Below are 23,594 nucleotides of genomic sequence, written 5' to 3' on the forward strand. Positions count from 1 at the left end.
TGTCTGACTTCGAGGAAGGCGTGATTGTAGGATATCATTGAAATGGGCTATTCTTGAAAGGCATATGTAGGGAGTTAAACATTCCAAAATAGTCAATAGCTTTTGTAGTTAGGGAGTGGAAGGTGAGTGATAGTTGACAGATGTACTTCAACCAGCAGATAACGCGAATAAGAGGTAGACTGTACCAAACCAAGGGCGTACAGACTCGAGGAGTCCATTAAGTATCTGCGACTATTTATTTAATGAACAACAAACGCATGGAAGCCCATTTGCTTCGTTTCCATAGTCTGTTGCCGCCCATAAGCTTTCGAATATAAAATCCAACTAGCGCTGGTTCAAAGCACGTCAGAATTGTATCCTAAATTAGTGGAAATGTGTTCTCTATAATAATGGATTAAGGTTCGGTTGGGTGACAGCCTAGGTTTGGAATATGCATGGAGAACGCTTTTTCCAGAAAATATTGTGCTTACAGTAAAGCTTGGAGGAGGAATTGTAATCTCGGGGTACTTCTCGTGGTATGGACTAGGACCCTTGATCCCAATTCATGGTAAGCTCGGCTCCGACTGCACTACTTTGACCGGAAATGTGCTTCATTGCAATTTTAAGAGTGGGATCACTGTTATTTCTATAATGACAATATCACTTATTATAATGACAATATTGGTAAATAACACCCGAAATCTACTTCAACTAGTTTCATTTTTTTGGGGCATGATAATGATTTTAGGTGAAATTTTTTCGATAAAATGTATATTGTAAAAATCGTTATGTACGTGTCGATATGTATGTCACATATTGTTATATGTGACATACATTGTGATATGTTATCACATGCTATGTATATCGAGCAGACTTTTGGACCTGGAGCAGATATATTTGGAGATATAACTTGGTAATATTTTTAAGTACGTTTGCTCTTTCCAATAATATAATTTAATATACTCATTAAGGTTCTATAACTGTGTCATGTCAACATTGTCCCATACGTAAAGCAATTACTGGTTTGATACAATGACAATATTTAAAATCTGCGAGTGTAAAATAGTGTCACGATACGATATTTCAAACAAAATACGATATTCCTGGGGGAAAATTTGATTTTTTTTTTTAATAGTTAGACATGTTTTATGCACCAAAAAAGAATAAATTATCTAAAAAACTGCTTGCTTTGTAAGTGAAGTTGGTTTTCATAATGACTTCTAGATTATGCCCCTTTTTTATGTAACCATAAGAATGACTTACAGATTATTTCCGAACTTGTCAGTTACTTAAAAATTACCTTTAGACTCTGTAAATCTAATATTTTCATATCGTTCATTAATAGTGCTGCGAGGTAATTTTTATGTAAAAACATGTAAAATGTCTAACATTCAACAAGAAACTCGTGATGATGAACAAAAGGGAATCATCAAAGGCGTTTCGCAAAGTAGAAAAGCAAAAAGTAAATTATTTCTTAATTTCTACTTTCAGGGTGATTTTTTTTATTTAAAAATCACTATATTTCATGCTTTTTTTCTATCGGATTTATTACTCGTATCTTATATCTTGCTTTAATGCAACTATTTAATTATTTTGCATTCAGATATTATTTGTAAATAAACAATATCAAGAACAAAATATTTAAGTTTCAAAAATCTAAGATTTTGAAAAAGCGTATGTAAAATATTTAAAATCTATTTAATGACAGGACGAAAACTAATATTCTTTATTAGATTAATTTTTAAAAAAATTGTAAACATACAATCTAAGATAGATATGCTGCACGAAAACAAGAAATAACTTTACAAAAATAAGCAAGAAATTGAAAATAAACAAGACAAAGTTGGAAAACAGATCGCGTTTTATGCTTTTTTATAATTTCAATATTGAAATTCTCAGTTTTGGTTTAAACTTTCTTGACCCATCTGGAGTACTTAACGTCATTTGAAACTAAACACTAATGAAGTTTTTTAGTATTCTGTTCAGTGACGCAGCTGATATTTCAGTCTGCCTTTCAAGATATCAATTAGCTTTAAAAAAAAATGAAGGCTGAAAGCAAAGAGTAGAAGAGCTTTGTGTGTTCTTAAATCAATAATAAAAAAAAGCTGACTAAAAGACTGACTTAGAAAAGATGGGATATTATTGCCGAGTTTTAATCTTTCTCCAGAACGAATTATATAAATGTAGGAAAGTATAACGAAATTATAGAAGAATGTTAAGAGTTACATTTTGAAAGTATTAAATGGCAACAGCTTTTGGCGCTTAGCTTATTAACCAGGAATATTGACTACGTTTATTTTCAGTTGAATCTCTTGGGAATAATTTAATATTCATTGTTCCATCAATTAACTATTTTTAAACGTTGAATTACCTATAATTATTTTCTAATTATAGGCAAAGCACGTAATGAGGCCGACTTTTAATTGCTAGTCAATTTAATTTCATATTTTAACACATTTTTAACTTAATCAATATGACGATGAATTATTTTAGTTCAATTTGCTTATTTAGTAACTTAGTAAAAATATGTTTTTATTCAGATTTTTTAATATGTATATCATAAAAAAACTGAAGTAATAAAATTCTTCAAAAATTAATGGCAATTACATACGTTTTCGTTACGTGGAAACAAAATCCTTTTATTATTGTGATAAATAATAAAGGCATAATAAATTTCTAAGAAATGTAACAAAACATTATACAGCAAAATCTACCAAATGCAATGTAACGTAAAAAGTAATTTAATGTGTAATAATCCAAAATATTATAATTAAGTAATCAACTATATTTAAATCATTTTAATATAATTATTTTAATAATTTATTGAGTGTACATATTGGAGTACTATTATTTAATGACTCAAAAAATTTAATTTTTTTATAAAATAATAAATCTGATCTAGGAAGCTGCGTAGTCTGTCTAATCGTAAATCCTAGTTTTCCTCTGAAACATTACTCCAGGGAGCATAAAGATTAAAATTTTAATAAAAGTTAAATAATAGTACATAAATCATGGTTGATTTACATTCTCCAAACTGGCGTTAATCTCTTAAAGTTGTTCAGCTTTAATTTAGTTATTGAACTAATTTAATCTTTGGCACTCTGAAAACATAAGCTGCTTCAAGCAGTCAGAAATTTAAGGAGAAATTTTTTTAAAAAAAAGCAGTGTATACATATACAAAAAAAGTATTGCTATTGAAATTAATTTGAGTGCAAGAGAAAAATTAAAATGCTCAGCATGTCTTGTAGCTAATTAAATTAATGATTTAGCCTTTATATTTAATTGTTAAAAAATGCATCTTGTTTTTTTAATATTAAATGGTACTCAAATCATTTATTCAAAATAATAAATTGTTTAAATTCAATTTAATATTTCCAAGTAAGAAATTAACTTTCAACTATTTCAAAATTAGCTATACAATTTCACACTATATAGCTAATTTTAAAAATAAATATTGAAGCTACATTGCAATTAAATTGCTAATTAAATTTCATACTGAGAACTAATCAAAATTACCAACTTATAAAATTTACAAATATATATATAAATTATATAGAGATTTGGTGAAATAATTAAGAATGAATTGAATTTCTACAATGAAAACTGTTACTGCATATCATATTTTAAAATGTGTTGAAATTACGGGAAAACTACGCACTAATCTTTATCAGTGAAAAGATAAATTTTAAAATTTTAAGTTAGGATAAAAATTATTTTTCTTCAGTAATATTTTTAAAAGTTATTATTAAAAAAAACTTCGAAATTTCTCAAAAATTTTAATTAATTAAAATTATATTTAAAGGTTCCAAAATGCTCAAATGCACATTTCAAGTCTAAAAAAATATTTTTATATTTTTGTGACTCTCACTTGACTAGAATCACTTTAATTATTAAAGAACAAGAATAATTTTTTTAAGTATTTTTCTCTTAAATACAACAAACCGGCTTCTCAATTTTGCACCCCCTAGTGATGGTGTGCGAATATCTTATCTACTTCACTTTAACTACGCCACTGTAGCTATTAGATACCTCACACTTTTCAGATAAGAAAGGTTTTTTTTTTCTTAATTAAAAATCTATCGTCTTTGTTTTTTCGACGCAAATTCTAGTTCTATTTTTATAGTGCCTATGTATTTCATTTCGAATAACAATTTGAAGTTTTAATGATTTTAATTAAAACTCAAATTACAGACCGCCTCCTAACTAAATTGTGAAACATCTGCTTGTTTCTCATTTTAATAATTTTAAAATACACTTTTAAAACTACTAATTTCAAATGAATGATTTCGAAACACAAAATACATATTCTTAGCCGATTAATAATCCAAGTTTAATCCAATCCTATAAATAGGGGCTATAAAATCTCCAAACCAAAGTTTTCATGTAAACATTAATTCTCTATACCAGATTTATTAATTTATCACAACTTTTAATATTTCTCAGTTATGATTGAATTAAATATTTCACTTACCAAAATAGCCGCTAGAAAAAAAAATGAAATGAATTTTGAAGTTAAAAAAATCCGCACAGTTATCTAACAACAAATAAATCTTCCGTTGCTAATCTTGCTTCTAAATATGTTCCACTGGCCATAAAAAATGCTGGAATTTAGTATCTATTTTAAACGCTGCATCCTCCTAAGTTCAACACAAATCTCTTTCCTAATAAATCGTGAAAACTGTGCGTTTGCTTTTATTTTTAAATTCTTTCCTTTCTGAAAAATTATTACCGCAGTTTTTCACTTGCTTTCGTTAACACTCTTTTTTTAAATGGAACTAAAAGATGAAAATTTGCTGATGGCTCGGGAAAAAACATTTGTGACACTAGAGCATATATATATATATATATATTTAACTTTAAAATAAAACTCTCAAAACTCGTGTTTGCAATAAAAATGTCACGTCTTATAAAGCATCAAAAAATAAGGGAGAAAGTTTATACATGAGTAATGCCAGTAAAACGCTTGTTTTCAAAAAAGTAATTTAGCTATTTCGATTTTAACAGAAACTTTGTACAGAGATTTTTAAATTGGTTGATTTTATATCCTGACCACATAAACTTATCCACAATGAAATTCCATTAAGGCCTAAAGATACAGCATTGATATAAATACTGCTAGGGATATTGTTAAAATGCTATTTCTATTAAACTATTTTATAAAATATATATGTATTATTATGCTTTTAAGTATGAAATAACAATAGAATGAGTATATATTCTGAATTTAAGCCAAACATTCAAAAAACAAGAAATATGTTTATTCGGATCTGAAAATTCGATGCAGTACTGTTTTCAATAATGTAAAAAAAATCATTCAAATATTTTAATAACATATTTATAAATTTTGTTGAAACGTGCTTTCTAATTATTGTTCATAAATTTTATTTCTTGTTGGAATGTCATATTTGAAAAGACTCAATTTACATATTTGAGTAATATTTTTTATGTTAAATTATTTACTTCCTAATATTGAGTAAAAAAGGAAATTGCGGAGTCATTCATATTTATTAACTTCAAAGCTTATGTCAACACTAAAAGATTTATTAATCCTCCTAGCTCACACTCAAATGAAATTCCTTACATTATTAAAATATATATAAATAATTAACTTTCGAAATCTTTTATTATTTTTTAGGTTCGTATGTTTTTACGCATAACTTTACGATATACTAGTAAAATACATGCATTTCTGAAATGACCCCTTCATTTAAAAAATTACAAAATGTTTATATGTAATATTGGTAATATGAGTTGCTTGATAAAAACCTCAAAAATAAATTCTTTTTGTAATTAATCAATTTCCTTCCTGTGAATTAAATTAAAGTAAAATTCAAGTTAGCTTGTTTAAATTAACATTCCATCTTGAATCAAGATATTTTGATACGAACATAATTTTTGAAATGATATCATCATCTCATCTACCCCACCATCAGAAGGAGGCTTAATCCACAGCGCCAGATTTGGAATACACAAGATTCACATGAACGGGGGATCTTTAGTGGACTAGGATTTCAAACCTGGAGCCTTCCGGTATCACAGTAGAGACTCGATCACTAGGAAACCGCATCCCGTTAACGGACAAAATTATTTTTGTTTATTTTATTGTTTTATAGTTAGTTCAAAGGAATGATATAATAAATTAGCGCTATTCAAAACTCCCTTTTTCCATAGGAAAAAGAAAGAAAAAAAAACTCCGAGAGAAATTTGAAACTATTTATCTAAACAAATTCATCAGAAATTTTGGTAGTTCTTATTTAATTTATCCAAAATCATGAATTTTTCGTAAATTCCATAAAAATTAGACAGTTTCTGTATTGAGTCCTTCGGCTATTTTTGTTTCAAATTGCGTAAACAATTATATCCTAACAATAAGCTGCGTTGCTATATATTTTTGCAATCAGTCTCTGTCTCAATAAAGGAAAAGACGTATACTACAAGAAAAACAATCAGATTCTATTTGGCACAAATATACTTTAGAATCTGGGAATGTGTATCTCGGAGAGATCTTTTCAAAATTTCAGTTCGAAATTTACTTAATTAAAAGCGAAAATAAATTTTGACATTTTTTTTTCACCATAACTTCTAGAAATATTATGATTTTTACATCTTAAATTTCAAAATATTATCTTTTCAAGGATGCCAACTTTTTTATTGAATAATACTTAATTTCTTTTTTAATTAAAAATATTAAATGTATTTTACATCAATTTATTTTATTGTTGAAATGAATGTAAAATCAATTTCATTATTTATACAAATATTTCATTCTGGCTTTTTTTTTATTGTTAATAATCAAGGTATGAAGATTCGGCTCATTTTTCATGGTGTATTCCATATTATTTTCCACGTTTTCAGTGTAATGCATACTTTTAATAAAAATTTTGCAATTTTGTTGTACTTGGAATTTAGGTTTAACTTCAGAACGAAGCAAAGGTGAAAAAATTTTTAACGCGTCCATTTTTAAACATTACTGTTCTTTAATGTACTATATTTGAATGTATAAAAATATTTTAATCTTATAGACAGAAAATTAGAAAATATATACACCAAAGAACATAATAGTATAAGATTTCTAAAATAATATATGCCTATCAAAATTTGCTTAAAAATATTTTACTGGGAGCCATTAAAATAATATTACATAAAACAATTAAATGAAATACGGAAAAATCCTTCCAATTTGGAAAGCAAATAAAAGTTATATTGGTTTATGTATATTTTTAATAAAGTATGGTGAAAAGGGGGCAGGACTTTAATCTTTTCTTCCCGTAATATAAATGCATTTTGTCATCTCATGAAATAATCACGATTCTGTTTCTTTTGTTTTTAGTATCTGAAGTATAAGTCTCGAATTTCGCAATGTTTTTCTCAAAATTATAAAAATCCAATGACATTTTTCTGTTTTTAAAAACTTTAATTCGGAAAGGAAATTTTCAAAACAAATTTTTCTTAAATGTAATAAATATAAAAAGAACATTTGATCTATATGTGAAAATACAGAATTATCAAAATATATTTTTGAATATATTACAAATTTAAACATATTTTGACTTAACTATTCTTTGATGAGTCTTTCGTAAATAATTTAGCTTCAATGAAAATAAAAATATTCAAGAATTTCCACAAAGAATTCAAGAATTTCAAAATAATTTAAACTGAGTCTTAAAAGTAGCAATAACAAAATATTTATTAATCACAATTTTCCATTCAATATTTAAGAGTTCATGTTTCAATTTTTCTTATCTTCTGGTTTTGTGGGTGTTTCTTTCTGCACAGGTATATTTGTGGTGACTTTCGTAGGCGTGGTTGGAACGTTTTGAACCTGTATTGGTACAGCCCTCTCATTGGGTCCTAGAGCAGGCTGGGGCTTTTTGCGAGGAGCTTCGACAGTCAAGATACCGTCTGGACTGAGACTAGAAGACACCTTGTCGATGTCCACACCCTCAGGCATAATATATCGTCGAGTAAATTCCCTAGAGATTAACCCATGTTCATCCACTTTTTCTTCATGTTTAGCTGTGACCACAACTTGATCGTCGACGGTTTTGACTGTGATGTCTTCGGGTGCGAAGTGGCCGACGTCTAGGCGAACCTACAAAAACAAATTCGAATTAATTCTCTGTATTTAATAGTGATAACGTTTAAAAGCATTTGTTAAGATAGTATCAATTTGCATTTGAAGGGTTTTGCTTTCGAAAAAAATTAATTAAAGAATCATTTTTTCGTCTTTTAATGTAAAATCACTTTTTTTTTCAATAATTATGGGCATACAAAACAAATAAATACATTTTTAATAGACTTCAAAAGAATTAAATTTTAAAAAATGTATGGATATATGTTGAATAAAAATTTAATTGCTTTATTTTTGCAATACATTTAAAAAAGAAACTATTGTAAAATAGCATCCACTCAACATTTGCTTGATATTAATAATTACAAATGTAAGAAGGCAGTTTCTCTGTAACAAATTTTAAAATGTTAAATAATATATTAGAAATTAGAGTAGTAAAATAAACTATTTAACATTTAATGAAGTTTCTAGAATAAAAATAGATAAATAAAGGTAGCTGAAAACAATTTACATAATTCATGGATAAGTTGAACTTAATCTTACTACGCTCATTTATTTTAGGAATTATCATAATATTTTCAAGAAAAAAAAGCTGGGTACTTCAGAAGTTCAATTCAGCTTACTTATTGCATTTATCTAGTTATTAATGAAAACCAAAAATTTTATTCAGCTATTTTGTTTTTAGATTATATTTTTCGAAACATTGACCAAATCCATGAAATCATAAATTATCATTTCTCTTTCTATAACAGACAGTAAAAAGAAAGCAAAGTTTAAATTTTAAGAGTTTAGTCTCAAAAATGAATAATGTACAGTGTGTGGGGAATATAACTTATAGTATGTGGAGTAAAAGAAACTCATTTAATGCAGCAATGTTTTCCCACTTTCGTTTTGGAAGTCGTAGGCAAGTCTATAAAAAATATATATTAATCTATTTGGTGATAAAAAAAATTGTCAAAGATAAAAAAAAATCTTTGTATTATAAAATATTAGGATAATAATAATGCTTGTCAGGTATAATTCATGTCTGTTTCATTATATTTTCTAAGTTATTTTAATTTTTATAAACACCAAATGTCTATTTAAATATAATTGTGCACAAACGTAATCATAATAAATAAAAACATGTCCTTTTTCACAAAACCATAAAAATAAAATATTATTCTGAAATAAAAAAGTCATAAATCATAATAAAAATAAGAAAATAATCTTATATAAACAGTTAATCTGTCGATTATATTTAAAATATGTTAAAATGCCAACTAAAATTATAAATTTATAGAAACAGAGCTCATAAAGTATATTCCCTTAAGTTGCAAAGTGCATAAATTGAACATTATAAGGAGTATCAATAATATAAATCAAACAGGTGTTATATAATTCAGTGTTTAGGAGAATTTTTTTTTTTTAATATTCCGACAGTATACACTCCACGTGTAGGCAGATCTAGAGAAATACGATACCCCGCCTACTCATTTGTAAAATGCGTAGTAAATCTTTAAAATGTCAATCAAAGCATGAAACCTACTCGTTCAAATGTACGGGAAGAATACCAAAAGCGGTCTGTTCTGCTTATGTGAGCTCTCAAATATGTCAAAACTGATTTCAAAGCACTTTAATAAGTAAATTCCATTTTCCCACTTAGAACAGAAGTATGAAAATAACACCTTCGGTCAATAGAAATATAAAAATAAATTGAAAATAGATAAAAGTATTAATTTAGCAATTGCTTGAAAAGAATGCATTTTCAGAAGAATATTTCTACAAATGCACTATTGGAAAGAAAGACGCATTTATGAATATGCTTCCAAAGAGAATAATTTCAAATTGATTTTTTAAATCAAACTTTTACATTGTTCACTTGTATTTCCTTGTTTCAGAATATCAGTTGAATTTTATTATTAAAATTAGATCAATAAAAGAAAACTGATTATGAATGTAATCACCAATCACTGAAGATTTTATGCTTACTCAAATGAATATTCTATTGAATGAATATTCTTTTGAACAATTCTTTCTTAGACACAAATGAATATTCTTTCGATGCTATAAATGAAATGTTCTTTAATATTTCAAACGAGTATTTATTTACTTGACTTAATTAATGTACAGTAATAATTAGTAATTTAATTTCAAAGCAAAATAACGCTCACTGCGTTGTTTTTGAAAAAATAATTCTTTGCGTTTTGGCATCAATTTAGAAATAAATTTTTAAATCTTTTTTGCTGTATATTATTATAAAGTACTTCTTATAGAGATTATTTTCATTAACTGTTACACATCATACACCAATTAAACCTGCAAAATTAATCCTGAAATTAAACTAATTGCTACTCTATTGGACTTAATACGAAATATTGTTTTTTCTTTTGAAATATTATATTTAAAAGAAAGCGATTATAAAACATTTAAATCTTAATTTGCAATCCAATTTAAAAACAATTTTAAAAAGTTGATTCCAATGTAATGCTTTAAAACTACTAAAAATAACATGTTGAAAATATTGAAATTTTAATTTAAAATTAAAATAAACATTTCTACATTTTAAAGCATATGCTTGTTGTTGTGGTAAAAACTTATAAGCCAGTCAACAGCTACGATACACGGGCAATTGCTTTTGTATTGTGGTCATGTTACTGGGCTGCGAACCACAAGGTCCCAGGTTCTATCCTCGCTTATACCAATACACCACATTGTGTTCTCAAGCTTTGTATATGTATTGGTCATTATAATAAGCGCTTAAGATTTCTACTTTCTTCTAAAAATTCTGAGCTCCATACAACAAATATGTAAAAAGTACTATTATTTAAAACAGTTTTTTCCTCTATAAAAAAACTCAATTTTGGGATTTATCTCTATTCAAAACAGCTAAATTTGATCAAACAATATTAATTGAACCAGCATCACATTTCTGTTTTAGAAGCCCACAGCCCTTTAATATTTTTCTTGCATTTTTTTCAATGAAGGACGGTTTTTAAAACCCTTTTTGTGCTTGACATATGATATGAATTTGCCAAATCTAAATTTATTTCAGAGTTTTAATATGTCTTTGTATTTATCTAGTTAATGATGACCATTATATTCTAATTTTGTCAAATTACATCAATTAAGTCTTTAGAAATTTTTAATCTTTAGAAATTTTAAGTTTTTAGAAATTTTAAAACTTATTTTTAAACACAAATTGAAACCACAAAATTTTATTTAAAAAGAGGACCATAGTCAATAAATAATAAACAATTGAATTGTTTATAAATAATTGAAATAACTTAATTATGATTCTCATCATTAGTTCAATCAATAATAATAAACTTACGGAATTAATTAACTATTTAATTTTGATCATCATTCTATTTAAATCGAATATTATTAGATTTCAATTGTTAGAGCCTCGGTTGAAATGCCCTAGTATTGAATCCCTTGTTTAGTGCATTAAGATTTTTTTTAACCCACAATTTTTTTTTTGTTTTTCTTCAAATTTTTAATCATTATTACTCGCTTTTTCATAAATGTATCGTATCTTTTAAAGCACAGAAACAGTTATTAAAGCTACAATTTATTCATCAAATCAAAATGAAGTTTTATTTGTGTACCATACTCTTGAAATAAAATCGTATTTTTTTTGTTTGTTTCTTTGCTTGTTTATTCTCCAAGAAAATTACTCTTAATGTGCCATTTCTCCCAATTTTTTTTAATGTAAGAACTTTCTTTTAGGGGAAAACACAATATTCTTAAGAGAGGTAAGGCTGATGGATATTCATACTGATATTACAGAAAATTCGAATCTTTGGTCTTAAAATCTATCATTCATATTTAATGATTCAAAATCTTATATAAATAGATAGATAGATCTATTTATATACGATTTTATAAATAGATAAAATCTTATATAAATCATTACAATTTTTCTTTACAATTTTAAACAAAGAAGTATAGTAAAAAGGATGTGAAATAAATTGTAATATATTTACAAAATCTATTCTTTCTATAAATATCTAAAGAATTTGTCATAAATACACTTTTATGGGCGAATTGTTTTATTTTTTTATAAGATTTCTTATTTATATAGATTTTTTTTCTTTTTAAATTTATATTTGTTCACTCTATAGAAAATTATAGCAAAATTTACACACCAGAAAATACATATCCCTTTATAACAATATTTAATTTTTACTTCAGGTGTAAAAATTAACTTCGACAGTAAAATTAATGAGTTTTAAGAAAAATCACAGGACAATTTTTTCAATAAACATGCATTGTATTATGAAAATAACACATATGAAATGTAGATATAATCATTCCTCAATAATTTTTTTCAATAAATATATGAGCGTAAGTAAAAGTGACATATTTTCATTCTTTAATTTCTAAGACATTGTGGTTTTCTATCATAAATTTTATTTCAGCATTTGGCAGGATTATTTTTTAAACATTTGTTTAGATATTTTTTTTTGTTAGTTGTTCATATTAAATTGCAAATCAACATCATGTTTATCTCAGCGTTTCTGCTTTTATTTGGGAACAAGAATTCTTCATTTGCAATACTATTACCAAAAGTACTTTTTGTATGCACAAGAGAATTCTCATTTTTAAATTTCAATACTTTCATTTAATATTCATTATTATATTATTAAATATGTGATTATTTTAAAGTGCATCGGTATATTAATGTTTCGTTAATGGGAAATAATCATTTTTCGAGGGAAAAATTTTTTTTTTCAGAATGAGTAATAAAAATTTAGCATCTAAATTATTTTCTTGTAAAAATTCAACATTTCAAATAGAAAAAAAAACAATGCTTCATTATCAATTTCTAAATTATTTCTACATAAATAAATCTACATCAAAAAAACATTTAACAAACATAATATTAACCGCAAAAATATGAAATTTCCTATTTCGTAGACAACAATAAATTTATCGAATGTAAATTTTTAAAAAAACAATTCATATTTTTTTATTTTCTTTTGAGATATTTTTAATTTCAATAAAACTTGAATAATTTATCCAAAAATATTATCAATATTTTTAAAAAAAAATTAAATTTATTACGTACTGAAGATTTATAAACATCCATTTATTACCTGGAACTTGTCGGATTCAGCTTTAATTTCTGAAGTACCTCCTGTGCTGAGCTGTCTGTGAGGTCTCAGATAGTATCCCCTGTAAAATGAAGATGGGGCATCCAGGTCCAGATCTGTGAGACCCAGGCCGAAATGCTGGTCTCGAATTCGAGAGGGAAAGTCAAAGGTGTCGTACCAGTTACGGCTCACCAACGATGACCTGGTAAAAGACATTTTGCTTGTGTTGCTAAAATTTTCAGTCGAAAAGAGGGCTGAAGAGTGGGACGCCGGCTTATATACAAAGGTAGGCAGCCTTGAAATAGCAAGGGTGAGTAACAGGCCATATTTGCCCACACGTTCGGTCTAATTTTTTTCTCTGTCTCAGGCTCGCCCTTGGCAATAGCATTGGGTGTTGAGAAATCGGGTAGGTTTGATTTCGTAAAGGGAGTGATGTGGTATGTTTGTGGAGGAGTTTCAGTTCTTTTTTTTTTTTTTTTTTTTTTGTTAAATTATAATAAAAATACGTAGGCTCGAATAGAAGCGATATGATTGCGAAAAAGAAAGTCTTAGGTGTAGTAAACCAGAGTTGCCGTTGTTCACATTGTGGCACGTGTTCGCGTTTTAATGTCGATTATTCCAATGGAATTAAAATATAAAAAAAAACTCTTTAACTTTAAATAATATGCATAAAATATTTTTCTTCTGTTATTCCATTAAAAGTCAACTTGTATGCCAGGAATATTGACTTTCATGGCGGTTTAACTATTAATAGGGAATGCATTTATTTAAAATTTGTATTGTTATTTGAAAAAAAATATGAAAAATACTAAAAAATATGAAATTAACAGAATCTGCCCACTACAAATTATTGCACGTCTAAATTTTAAAAAATATAGGCACTATGGGAAAAAAGTGGAAAAGAAAATGTTACTTCTATAGCTAATGCCTGTAGAAAGCAATTTTTTAATCTTGACATTGGTAAAAGCACGCGATTGAATGAATTTCATCATAACAACAAAAACATTGACACAGATAATGTCAAATTAAATTTAAAGCATTTATTAAAACTAGAAATAAAATTATGCAGAAAGGAAATTAGTATCAATATAAAGGTAATTTTTGAATTTTAAGAAAACGTAAAAAGTGAGATAATATTTTCAGAAGAATAGTTTTAAAAAAATCTCAGAACTTTCTTACTTTCTAATTAATTGATATTTCAATTAACTGCGATTTTTGAAAAGAGCTTCTTGTTGCTTTGATGAGAGATGTGCCGAATTTCATTAAGGTCAGAAGAAAACTGTAAATTTATATAAACGTATGTAAATGTTCATTTGTATTATATAAGACAAAAAAATTTTACTTTCATCAAGAAATTGCATTTGATAATCCAATGTTATGCTTGTGATAATTTATGAAAAACAGAATATGCGATGCAGTTTCTGACACCGCTCTGTTCAATATATCTAGTAAGGTGAGGTCAGAATATAAATTAATCAAAATTATTAATTTATAGAAATAAAAACTAGCAATAACCGAAATTTTAAAAATAAATTTTTAACTTTTTTTTTTTGAAATCTATCTTAATGTAATAACTCAACAACAAAAAATCTAACAATGAGAAAAAAAATTCGGAACATGGAAAAATGCTGCTTTTATAAATTGTTTAACTATGTAATCTCTCATTAACAGCACAAAATCCATTCTTCATTTAAGGAGACCAACTACGTTTGGGACAGAATTTTTGAAAAAAAAATGATTTTTTTTAATAATTTTTTATTGTTTTTAGAAGCATTGTCAGTAACAAACACAAAAAAAAAAATGAAAAAGATGTTTTTAAATATAATATTTTTTTTTTTTTTTTTTTTTTTTTTTGACAAGTAGGTGAATGGGTAGTGAATCGTAAAGAATTTCGCCCCAAATGATTAACACTAGGTCAAATTGTACTGCCACAATCGTGATTTTTTTTTTTTTTTTTTTGGATATAAGTTATAGGACATAATGATTTATGAAACGACCCAAAATATGAGAAGGATTTTGAAATGTAAATAAATAAATAAATTGTAAACAGTTTTGAGACGAGAAAATTGGGATCTATAAAAAAAATGTTTTTCGCCAAATTGGTCGGCTATTGGAGTTTCCAACGATGTCGGATACTTTGATTTGCAATTTACACAATTTGTAATTTGATTATTAGAGTGGGATTTTAATCAATTATTTTCATTATTCTTCTGTTAAAGATTAAGAATTCGCAATGTAACTATACTGTGGCAGATTTTCTACAAGACAGATTAAGTAGCTATCACTAAGCTTAAAAATAGCCGCAAGTCGTCGATTAAAAACTTTATTTTTCTAATTTCCAAAAATAAATAAATTTGTAAAAATGCAACTTCTATGAAATATAAGAAATCGGAGTAGTATTAAATTGCATCACGTATAATTGATTAAGTTCCTATATGTTTCAGTACATTCATTAGTAATGAGAATATTAATTTAAATATTGGACGTTTGCTTTAATAATAATATGTACAAACGCGCATGCTGAGCAATCTGAAATCATTAGATAAATAACAACAAATAAATATTCGTAAAATTAATAAAATAAAAAAGATATTATCTATCATTAGTTAAAAGTATTTTCAAATGTGAAACGAAATTTATTAGCTTATTGAAACAAGAGCCACATGCTCTGCCTAGGATCACAAAATATCAAATAGATCACTTATAACCAATACGACCAATAATATTGCATTAACTAAATAATATGCATACAGAAATTTTTTTCTCTTATTCATTCATAAAGAAATTTAAATTCATAAAACAATTCTATGCAAATAATTTCATTTAAAACTATTCAGCTCTATTTCAAAAAAATGCAAAACTTTTGTTTTTCAATTAAATTTCAAACTTTCAGAGAAATATTTAAAATGAAAGTATATAATTGCCTTAACAAATTAAGAAACTGTCCAGAAATAATTTTTTCGCAGGTGACCATTGAAATGAAAATAATGTAACTTATTATGGAAGAAAAACAATATACAATTACATGTCACTAAAACATTTTGCAGTTTGCTAAAGTAATATAATTAACATAAGTAAATAATAATATTTAATAAATAAAAGAATATAATTAAAGTAATAACAAGGAATGTTTTAATTAAATGAAAATTAAAAAGAGCCATGGAAGCATTTCCTAAGTAATCTAAAGAAAGTCAAATGACAAACCAGCAAAGTATGAAATGCACTTCCTAAGGAAGGAAAATAGCCTATTTCAAAAAACATGGAAGAGATTATAATAGTTTTGTGGATTAAACAAACATGATGGTGACCTGACTTATCGAAAAGATTTTTTTTGTTGTTTTGTTTTGTCTGTGTTTAAAGAAAATCAATGAAACACACGCATGCACAAAGTGTTATCAAAGAAATTCATGATTTGTGTGACCATGCTTACGAAGATGGTGAAATGGGTACTTTGTTAAAAGCAAATAAATTGTTTAAATAATAGGGGGGGGGCACACTTTGCCTAATTAGATAGATCATTTTATAGATAGTCTTGGCATTATACACAATGACTAGGGAAAGTATATAATAATTGTCATATTTCGTATTTTGTCTAAGAAACTCCAAGCATTTTATAAAATCCTTAGATATGTATTCCACAGAACATCTACGTTTCATACGTTGTGTACTGTGTACCAAAATATAGTTTGAATTTTGATATTTGTTTTTTATAATCATAAATACAAATGACGTAGATGGCACAAGGCGTTAGTCGAAAAGACGGTACATCCGGAACTATGTTAGTTCATTAGAGATGCCATCAATCACTCCATTTAATTTAGTGGCAGATTAGACTAAGAGGGACCGTAGATATGCCGATTAATAAGATGTTATTAACTAATTCGCGAAATCTGATTGAAAGAAAAATTTATTTTGTTTAAATTATAAAATATTAGTATAATGTGAAAAATCATTGATCATGTTTCTATCTGTTTCATTACGCTCTCCTAACTATTTCCAATATTTGTAAACATCAGGTATGTACAAATGATAATGCATTTCAGCCATGAATCTTATAAATAAATAATCAAATGGAATCATATTCGTTTTTCATGAAGTAATTAAAATAAAAAATACTTAATCTAAAATAAATCATTAACCTTTTGAGTAAGTTAAAAATCTATTAAAATTTTTAATTAAATTTGATAGCTTATTATTAGAGGAATATCGACAGTCGCGTTATGATCATAAAATAAGGTGCCAAGGGCCGCAAATTGCTTAAATCCATCCCTTATTTAATGCTGTTCAATCATAGAGAGGCATAAATAATTGTAACTCATACTCTAATACAACCCAGGTGGGAAAAATTTTTTAACGAGATCGAAGTGATAAATTATTGGCAACCCATAAAATTTGATTCGATTGTATCTGCTACTTGAAAATTAAAATCATGCTTATCCGTTAAAGCTGAACCTAGAAACTTTGAAAATGATTCTAAATGTAAATCAAAGCAGTGATTATCAACATTATAATCACTGTTTTAATTTATCAATCTGACGATTGTGATCCTGATTCAAAAGATCCTGTCTAACGAAATTACAAATTTATTATTTTATCAGATATATGGTCAAAGATTCTATTTGATTTTGACATGATAATGTATGTAAGATGATATACTATCGATAAATAGTGAGATATTTGGTTAAAAATCATTCAAAATATATAGAGCAAATAACTCTATAGAGCAAATCGTGAACCTTGAGTTACCGAATTTGGCAGGTAATTCTTCTTTAGTAATAGACATTCTCTAAGAAAGGGTTTTCAAAATTTTATTACATTTTTTAATTAAAATCTACAAACTTTCCTTCGGTGATGTCAGAGCATATTAATTTTTTTTAATTTATTGTAAAACTATTTAAAATTTTTAAAAAATAGCTTTTCAGTTGCATCAATTTTATTTTCAATAAAAAATATTCTATAATTTTAAAGAAATTTTCCAAAACATTTTTTAAAATATTTTACAACATTATTTTTATTATTTTTTTTTTGGTAAATATGCTCATACACATGTGCATTGCAATTTATTAGCGCCGCTAATAAATGGAATTAATATCATTGCCTGATGGTAAGGTTTCTGATTCGAAACAGGAGGCTTTCTGGTTCGAGACCCGATTCCTCCGAAAACCCGTCGTGTAAGTGGGTCTGGTGCACTCTAAATCCTTCGGGGCCAAATATTCACATGCTACTGTTGTGTGAAAGTTTGGCGAGAGGGTGCCAACTCAGGTGCCGTCCTCGTCATCTGACCGCGGTTCAAAATTACAAAATCCGTCCCAAGATAGTCCTAGCGTTGCTTTTAAACGGGACGTTAATATACTAAACTAAACTAATTTTTTATTGCAGGCACATTGTCGGTGCTTCAAATGAAAGGACATTTTTAAAAATATTGGACGGATAGACGAATTCATGCTTAAATATTAAGATAGATGCTTAAATATTATAGCTTGCGTTAGATTCCGATTACTCTTTTGGAAGAGGAAAAAATTCTACATTTCAAATGAAATGGGAGGACCGAAATGGAGGACACTGACTTGCTTAGTGTTTACATACAAAATCGGCCCGGAGAAGTGGGGGAAGAAAGAGGCAATAACACATTTCACTCGTGAAATCTGTGCGTGGGAGGAGAGCGTCATCCTTACTAGCTTTTGGCCCAAAGATGGCCATAAACTGAAAAGGATACGTGGGAGAAGTAATTCCCCGTCCTTGACTCGATTTTATTCCTTGTCATTTTCTCCTTCTTGGGTCTAAAGCAATACGTCACTCTTGACTGTGAAGTGACTGTGCTGTGTTTTTATTAGAGCGTCACCAAACACACTTACCATGTTTTTGTTTTTGGACGTCTTGTCTAAAAGCTGTTCCTTGTAAAACTGTCACAGTTTTAAAATCTAGAAATAAATATATAATGAGTTCGTCTAGATAGATATTTTGCATGCGTCAAAAAATAAATCACAGAAGATAATACTTTGTAGTTATTAAAACTATGTTTCATTAACGTATAATCTGTTATTTAAACTATGTTTCATTAACGTATAATCTGTTATTTAAACTATGTTTCATTAACAAATAATATGTTGTTTAGACTGTGTTTCATTAAAATATAATGTGTTTTTTAAATTATGTTTCATTAATATATAATGTGTTATTTAAGCTATGTTTCATTAACATATAATATGTTATTTAGACTATATTTTATTCATAAATAGATTTCTGGTTAAATCTGGGTAAAATAAAGAAATTGTTAAATCGTAAAGAACTGAATTCAAATTATACTGAAATGTTAAGAAAAATTTCTCTCTCAGTTGAGAGAAAAAAAAATGTGTCACAGTTCTTAATATCCGTGCAGTAAATTATCATCTTAAAAAAATACTGAGAGCATCCACAAAATTCACAGGCGCCTCATTCATATAATTTTTTTCTTAAATGTTGAATTTTTATAAATTTCTCGTTTATAGACCCCTCTTTTTCCTTTTTAAGTTAAATGGGGCCTCTTTTTAAAGTTGCTGAAATTTAATTATATATGGACCTTGTAATTATGAACGATGGTCTGATGAAGAAAAAGTCACCTGGATTGGAATCCAATTATCCAAACTGTAACGTCAAATAAAAAAAAAAATTAATTATTTTATTTTAAAAAATATTACAGTAACAGGAACGAAATTATATGAACTTTATTTGCAAGTCATTTTTAAAAAAAAGATTCGAAATTTATCATTAACATGAGACATCATACAGGTTTTTTTTAAACATAATTCGATTAATATTCACTGACTGCAGACAAAATTCTCAAGTTGTACAAGGACTGATATTAGACTTTCCGAAACAATATTGAATGTATTTATTTATTTATTGAAATCCAGGTTTGTAATCGAGTTTTACTTTGCAGTATCCCAATATTATAATATACATTTGAATTGTCTCATCAACTGAGATTGTTCGCCGGAGCACAGTTTACAGGAACACAGTTTTTTTGTTAAGTCTAAAATTAATTCCTTTAGAAGATACAAGTCTTTTTCTTACTTCTATAAAATATCGGATACTTTGAGAAGCCTTTCTGCAAGTTATAGTGGATTATGTTGACACTTATATCTTTGAATCTTTCACCAGCGCAAGTGGTTAAGGCCAAGTTATATAAAATATTTTTTTAAAAACTTGAACGGTCAGTCTGTTTTCTAGTTAATACTGTAAACTAGAAAAAGCGGTAGTAATCAAATAAAATTTTATCGTGAAGAAAATTGACTATTACCTTAACATTTTAGTTTTCTAGGAATAATTATTCTAGTTTATATATTATCTAATAGTTTACAACAATAGCAAAAAAAATTATTATCCTATTCGATAGCTTAATATTTCAATTCTTATCTTTTATAATACTCTTAACATCTTATTACAATTAATTTTTTATTCAAAAATACGGATGCCAAAACAAAGCCTTAAAACTGAAAGATTCTGATAAAAATACTCTATATTAAATGAAATTTTCAAAACATTCATGATATATTTTGATTTTTAATGAATTTCAAGATTTTATTTATGATGATTACTTTGTTTCTTTCTTTTATTAATATTGTTTGATTTTTTATTTTAAAATATCATTCTCCTTTTTGCGACAATAATAAAATATTTCAAATCTTTTTATTTTCATTGTTTTCAACTTTTTAGTCTTTAATATATCTCATTATTTGATGGTAAAAAATCTTATACAACCTAAGAATTAATGTTTCAAAAATTAATTTCTGGATTGCATCATCTTTGTGATATAAATTTTTAACTAAATTGATAGCTGAATTTATCATTAAGAGCATTGAAATTTATTAATACAGTCTATTAATATCAGGAACTAAGAACTGTGCAAAATTTCAGAACACTAGAACATGAAGAAGTGTAGGAAAAATCGATTTCAAAATTCCCTACTAAAGATGAAACATATAAAGTCAAGTAAAAGAGTTTAATTTTAAAAAGAAAGAGAAAAAAAAAAAAAGAAAACTATTTATTTTTGAAATAAACGCAGAAAAAATAAAAAGTAGAGAAATATTATTATTGGGTTTTTTTATTGAATCTCGAATAAAATTGTCATAGATATTCAATTCTCGTCAGACGTATAGTTCGATATGTTCAAATACTAATAAAATTTCAGTTTATTATTTGAATTTTTACATTAAAAAAACATACTTGCGTAAGCCAGAAAAAGAGTTTCGGAGTATTCCTCAAACTTTTATTGAGACTCTAAATAATAGGCAAATTATATGTTTAGGAAAGTAGATAGCGATCCATCAATGGAATGGACAAGAGAAAATTAAGAGAGTAGAGCCCACTTAAAAATGGGGAGTTTAGAAATCTTGATTTTCCAAAATCAGATATTTTTAACGACCGCAGCTTTAAGTATTCTCAGGATCTTCAAATTGCACACCATAAGATCCCTCTTTTAATAAACTGGTCAGTTCAGTTACAAATTTCACAGCATTTAACTTAATTTCAATTTCAAAACATTAACAACAGAATTTAATCATAGTGCTAATGATTCAATGGATGTTACTTTTTTATTTTAACATCTATGTGAAATTAAATAATTATTTATTCTTTTGCCATGGCTTCTGATTGCAAGGATACTGTGGTGAATAGCATATAAGCCAGTTAATAACTCTTCGACCCAAACGATCGTTTTGGTAAAATGGTTTAGTTACTGGACTGCAAACCACAAGGTCCCAGATTCTATTCTTCGCGCATCACATACCGCTTCAATACCTTTTAGTTCGAGATGTTATTTAAGCAGAAATTCAGCAATTATAAATGCTGTAATAATTAAGTGAATGTAATGAAAAAGATATGAACTTGTCAATTATACTTAGCAAAGATTATATAATTTCTAATATTTCATTTCACAAAATTAGTATTTCTTACAAATTGATTTATTTTGTACTACGCTAATAATATTTTTAATCAACTTATTTCCCTCTATTAACCTTGAACAATTTTCCAGTTTGCCTTAGATTATAGTCTAAAATCCTCAACTAAAATTTTTATTGGTTTTAATTTAGCAGTTTATTTTATTTAATTTTTGATTTTTAATTTACCAATTAATTATATCTAATTATTAATTGTATTTAATTTTACTAATTTTAATTTAATTTATCATTACTATTCATTTCAGTATCCTGACACGACCACTTTTTAACGATTCTATCTTACTAAAGGGTGATATGCGGAAGGATAAGCGCATTTCCGGAATTCATCGTCTTTCTTGGCCTTGAATTCCACCCTATTAGATACTTTTTCATTCATTTTTTTTTTTTCAAGTTTATGCCAGTATCGTGTCGTTTCTGACCGTATTATTTTATTTTAATTCACCCCAGTGTAATCCGAGTTTAATTAATTGTTGTACGTAAACATCTCTTCCTTTCATCTTTCATGTTATTCCTATTTTGACGATTTAAGACCACTCTAACAAAGCAAAAGTGCGGAGGGTTTTATTATCCGTTGACAAACAATATAAGCAGTTTTAAATAAAAAAAATAATGATGCATTCTGATGATAAATCTGTATTTAAAAATTTTTGAATTATAGTTATTATTTAATAATTGAGATAAATGACCATTTCGAATTTAATTTTCAGTACTTTTTTCTAAACATTGACCATTATAACAATGTCTGATACTGCAAAATAACCCTATTAGAATAGGATTTTTTTCAAATCGGTCCCCGAATACCGATAGATGGAAAATAAAATATATTTTCGATCATTTTAACCAAACTGAGAGATTTTAGAAAAAATAAATCAGACACCTATCAGAAATTTGTACTTTTCTGTGCTAGACATACCTAAATGGAAATACAAAAATTTCACACAATTTTTTTTAAAATCTCAAATTTAAGCTTTTTAAAAAAAATTGTAAACTTGATTTAATTAAGTTCCTTAACGATGACGATTCATTAAATATATCTTTTTAAGTATCTAAGATAAATTTATCTTTTTAAGTATCTATAACTTTTTTATTCAAATTTTTCCTTTAGGGTTCATAGCTGTTTGCTTAAAACGATGTTACCGTTTTCTTTCACAGTAGGAATGACGAATATTTTACGAGCGTTATTACGTAACCAATATCATAAAGTCACAAATACCAGTGATCAATACTTTTCAAAGAGGGGTGTGATTCAAATCCTTGATACGATCTTACTGGTGATATTTCGATTACAAGTTTTGGATGACGATAGAAAGTAACAATCGATACGATCTGTCTAATGGAAGCTCTCGAACAAAACAGAAAAGGAGAAATCTCTGAATGGGTTGAAAAGTGAAAGGACCGGTTATTCTTGGAATTATCGGCATTTATTGGCATATCACTGAAATTTATCGGACGGTGACTTCACTGGAAAGAGTGAAGTCACCGTCCGATAAATAAATCATTTTTAATTGCTTTTCACATGACTTTGCA

At 27.0% G+C, this 23,594-nt stretch overlaps 1 protein-coding gene across 1 annotated transcript; it reads right to left on the reverse strand.

The window, feature by feature from the left end:
* Positions 1 to 7,648: 7,648 nt before the first annotated feature.
* On the reverse strand, positions 7,649 to 13,385 carry LOC129966464 (alpha-crystallin A chain-like). The gene is made up of 2 exons (XM_056080890.1): positions 13,132 to 13,385; positions 7,649 to 8,071 (listed from the first exon to the last, which is right to left on the reverse strand). Exons 1-2 carry the CDS (start codon positions 13,342 to 13,344, stop codon positions 7,709 to 7,711), a joined length of 576 nt encoding a protein of 191 aa, XP_055936865.1. The 5' UTR covers positions 13,345 to 13,385; the 3' UTR covers positions 7,649 to 7,708.
* Positions 13,386 to 23,594: the final 10,209 nt, after the last annotated feature.

Source organism: Argiope bruennichi, chromosome 1, assembly GCF_947563725.1.
Source record: "Argiope bruennichi chromosome 1, qqArgBrue1.1, whole genome shotgun sequence".
Taxonomy (NCBI): domain Eukaryota; kingdom Metazoa; phylum Arthropoda; class Arachnida; order Araneae; family Araneidae; genus Argiope; species Argiope bruennichi.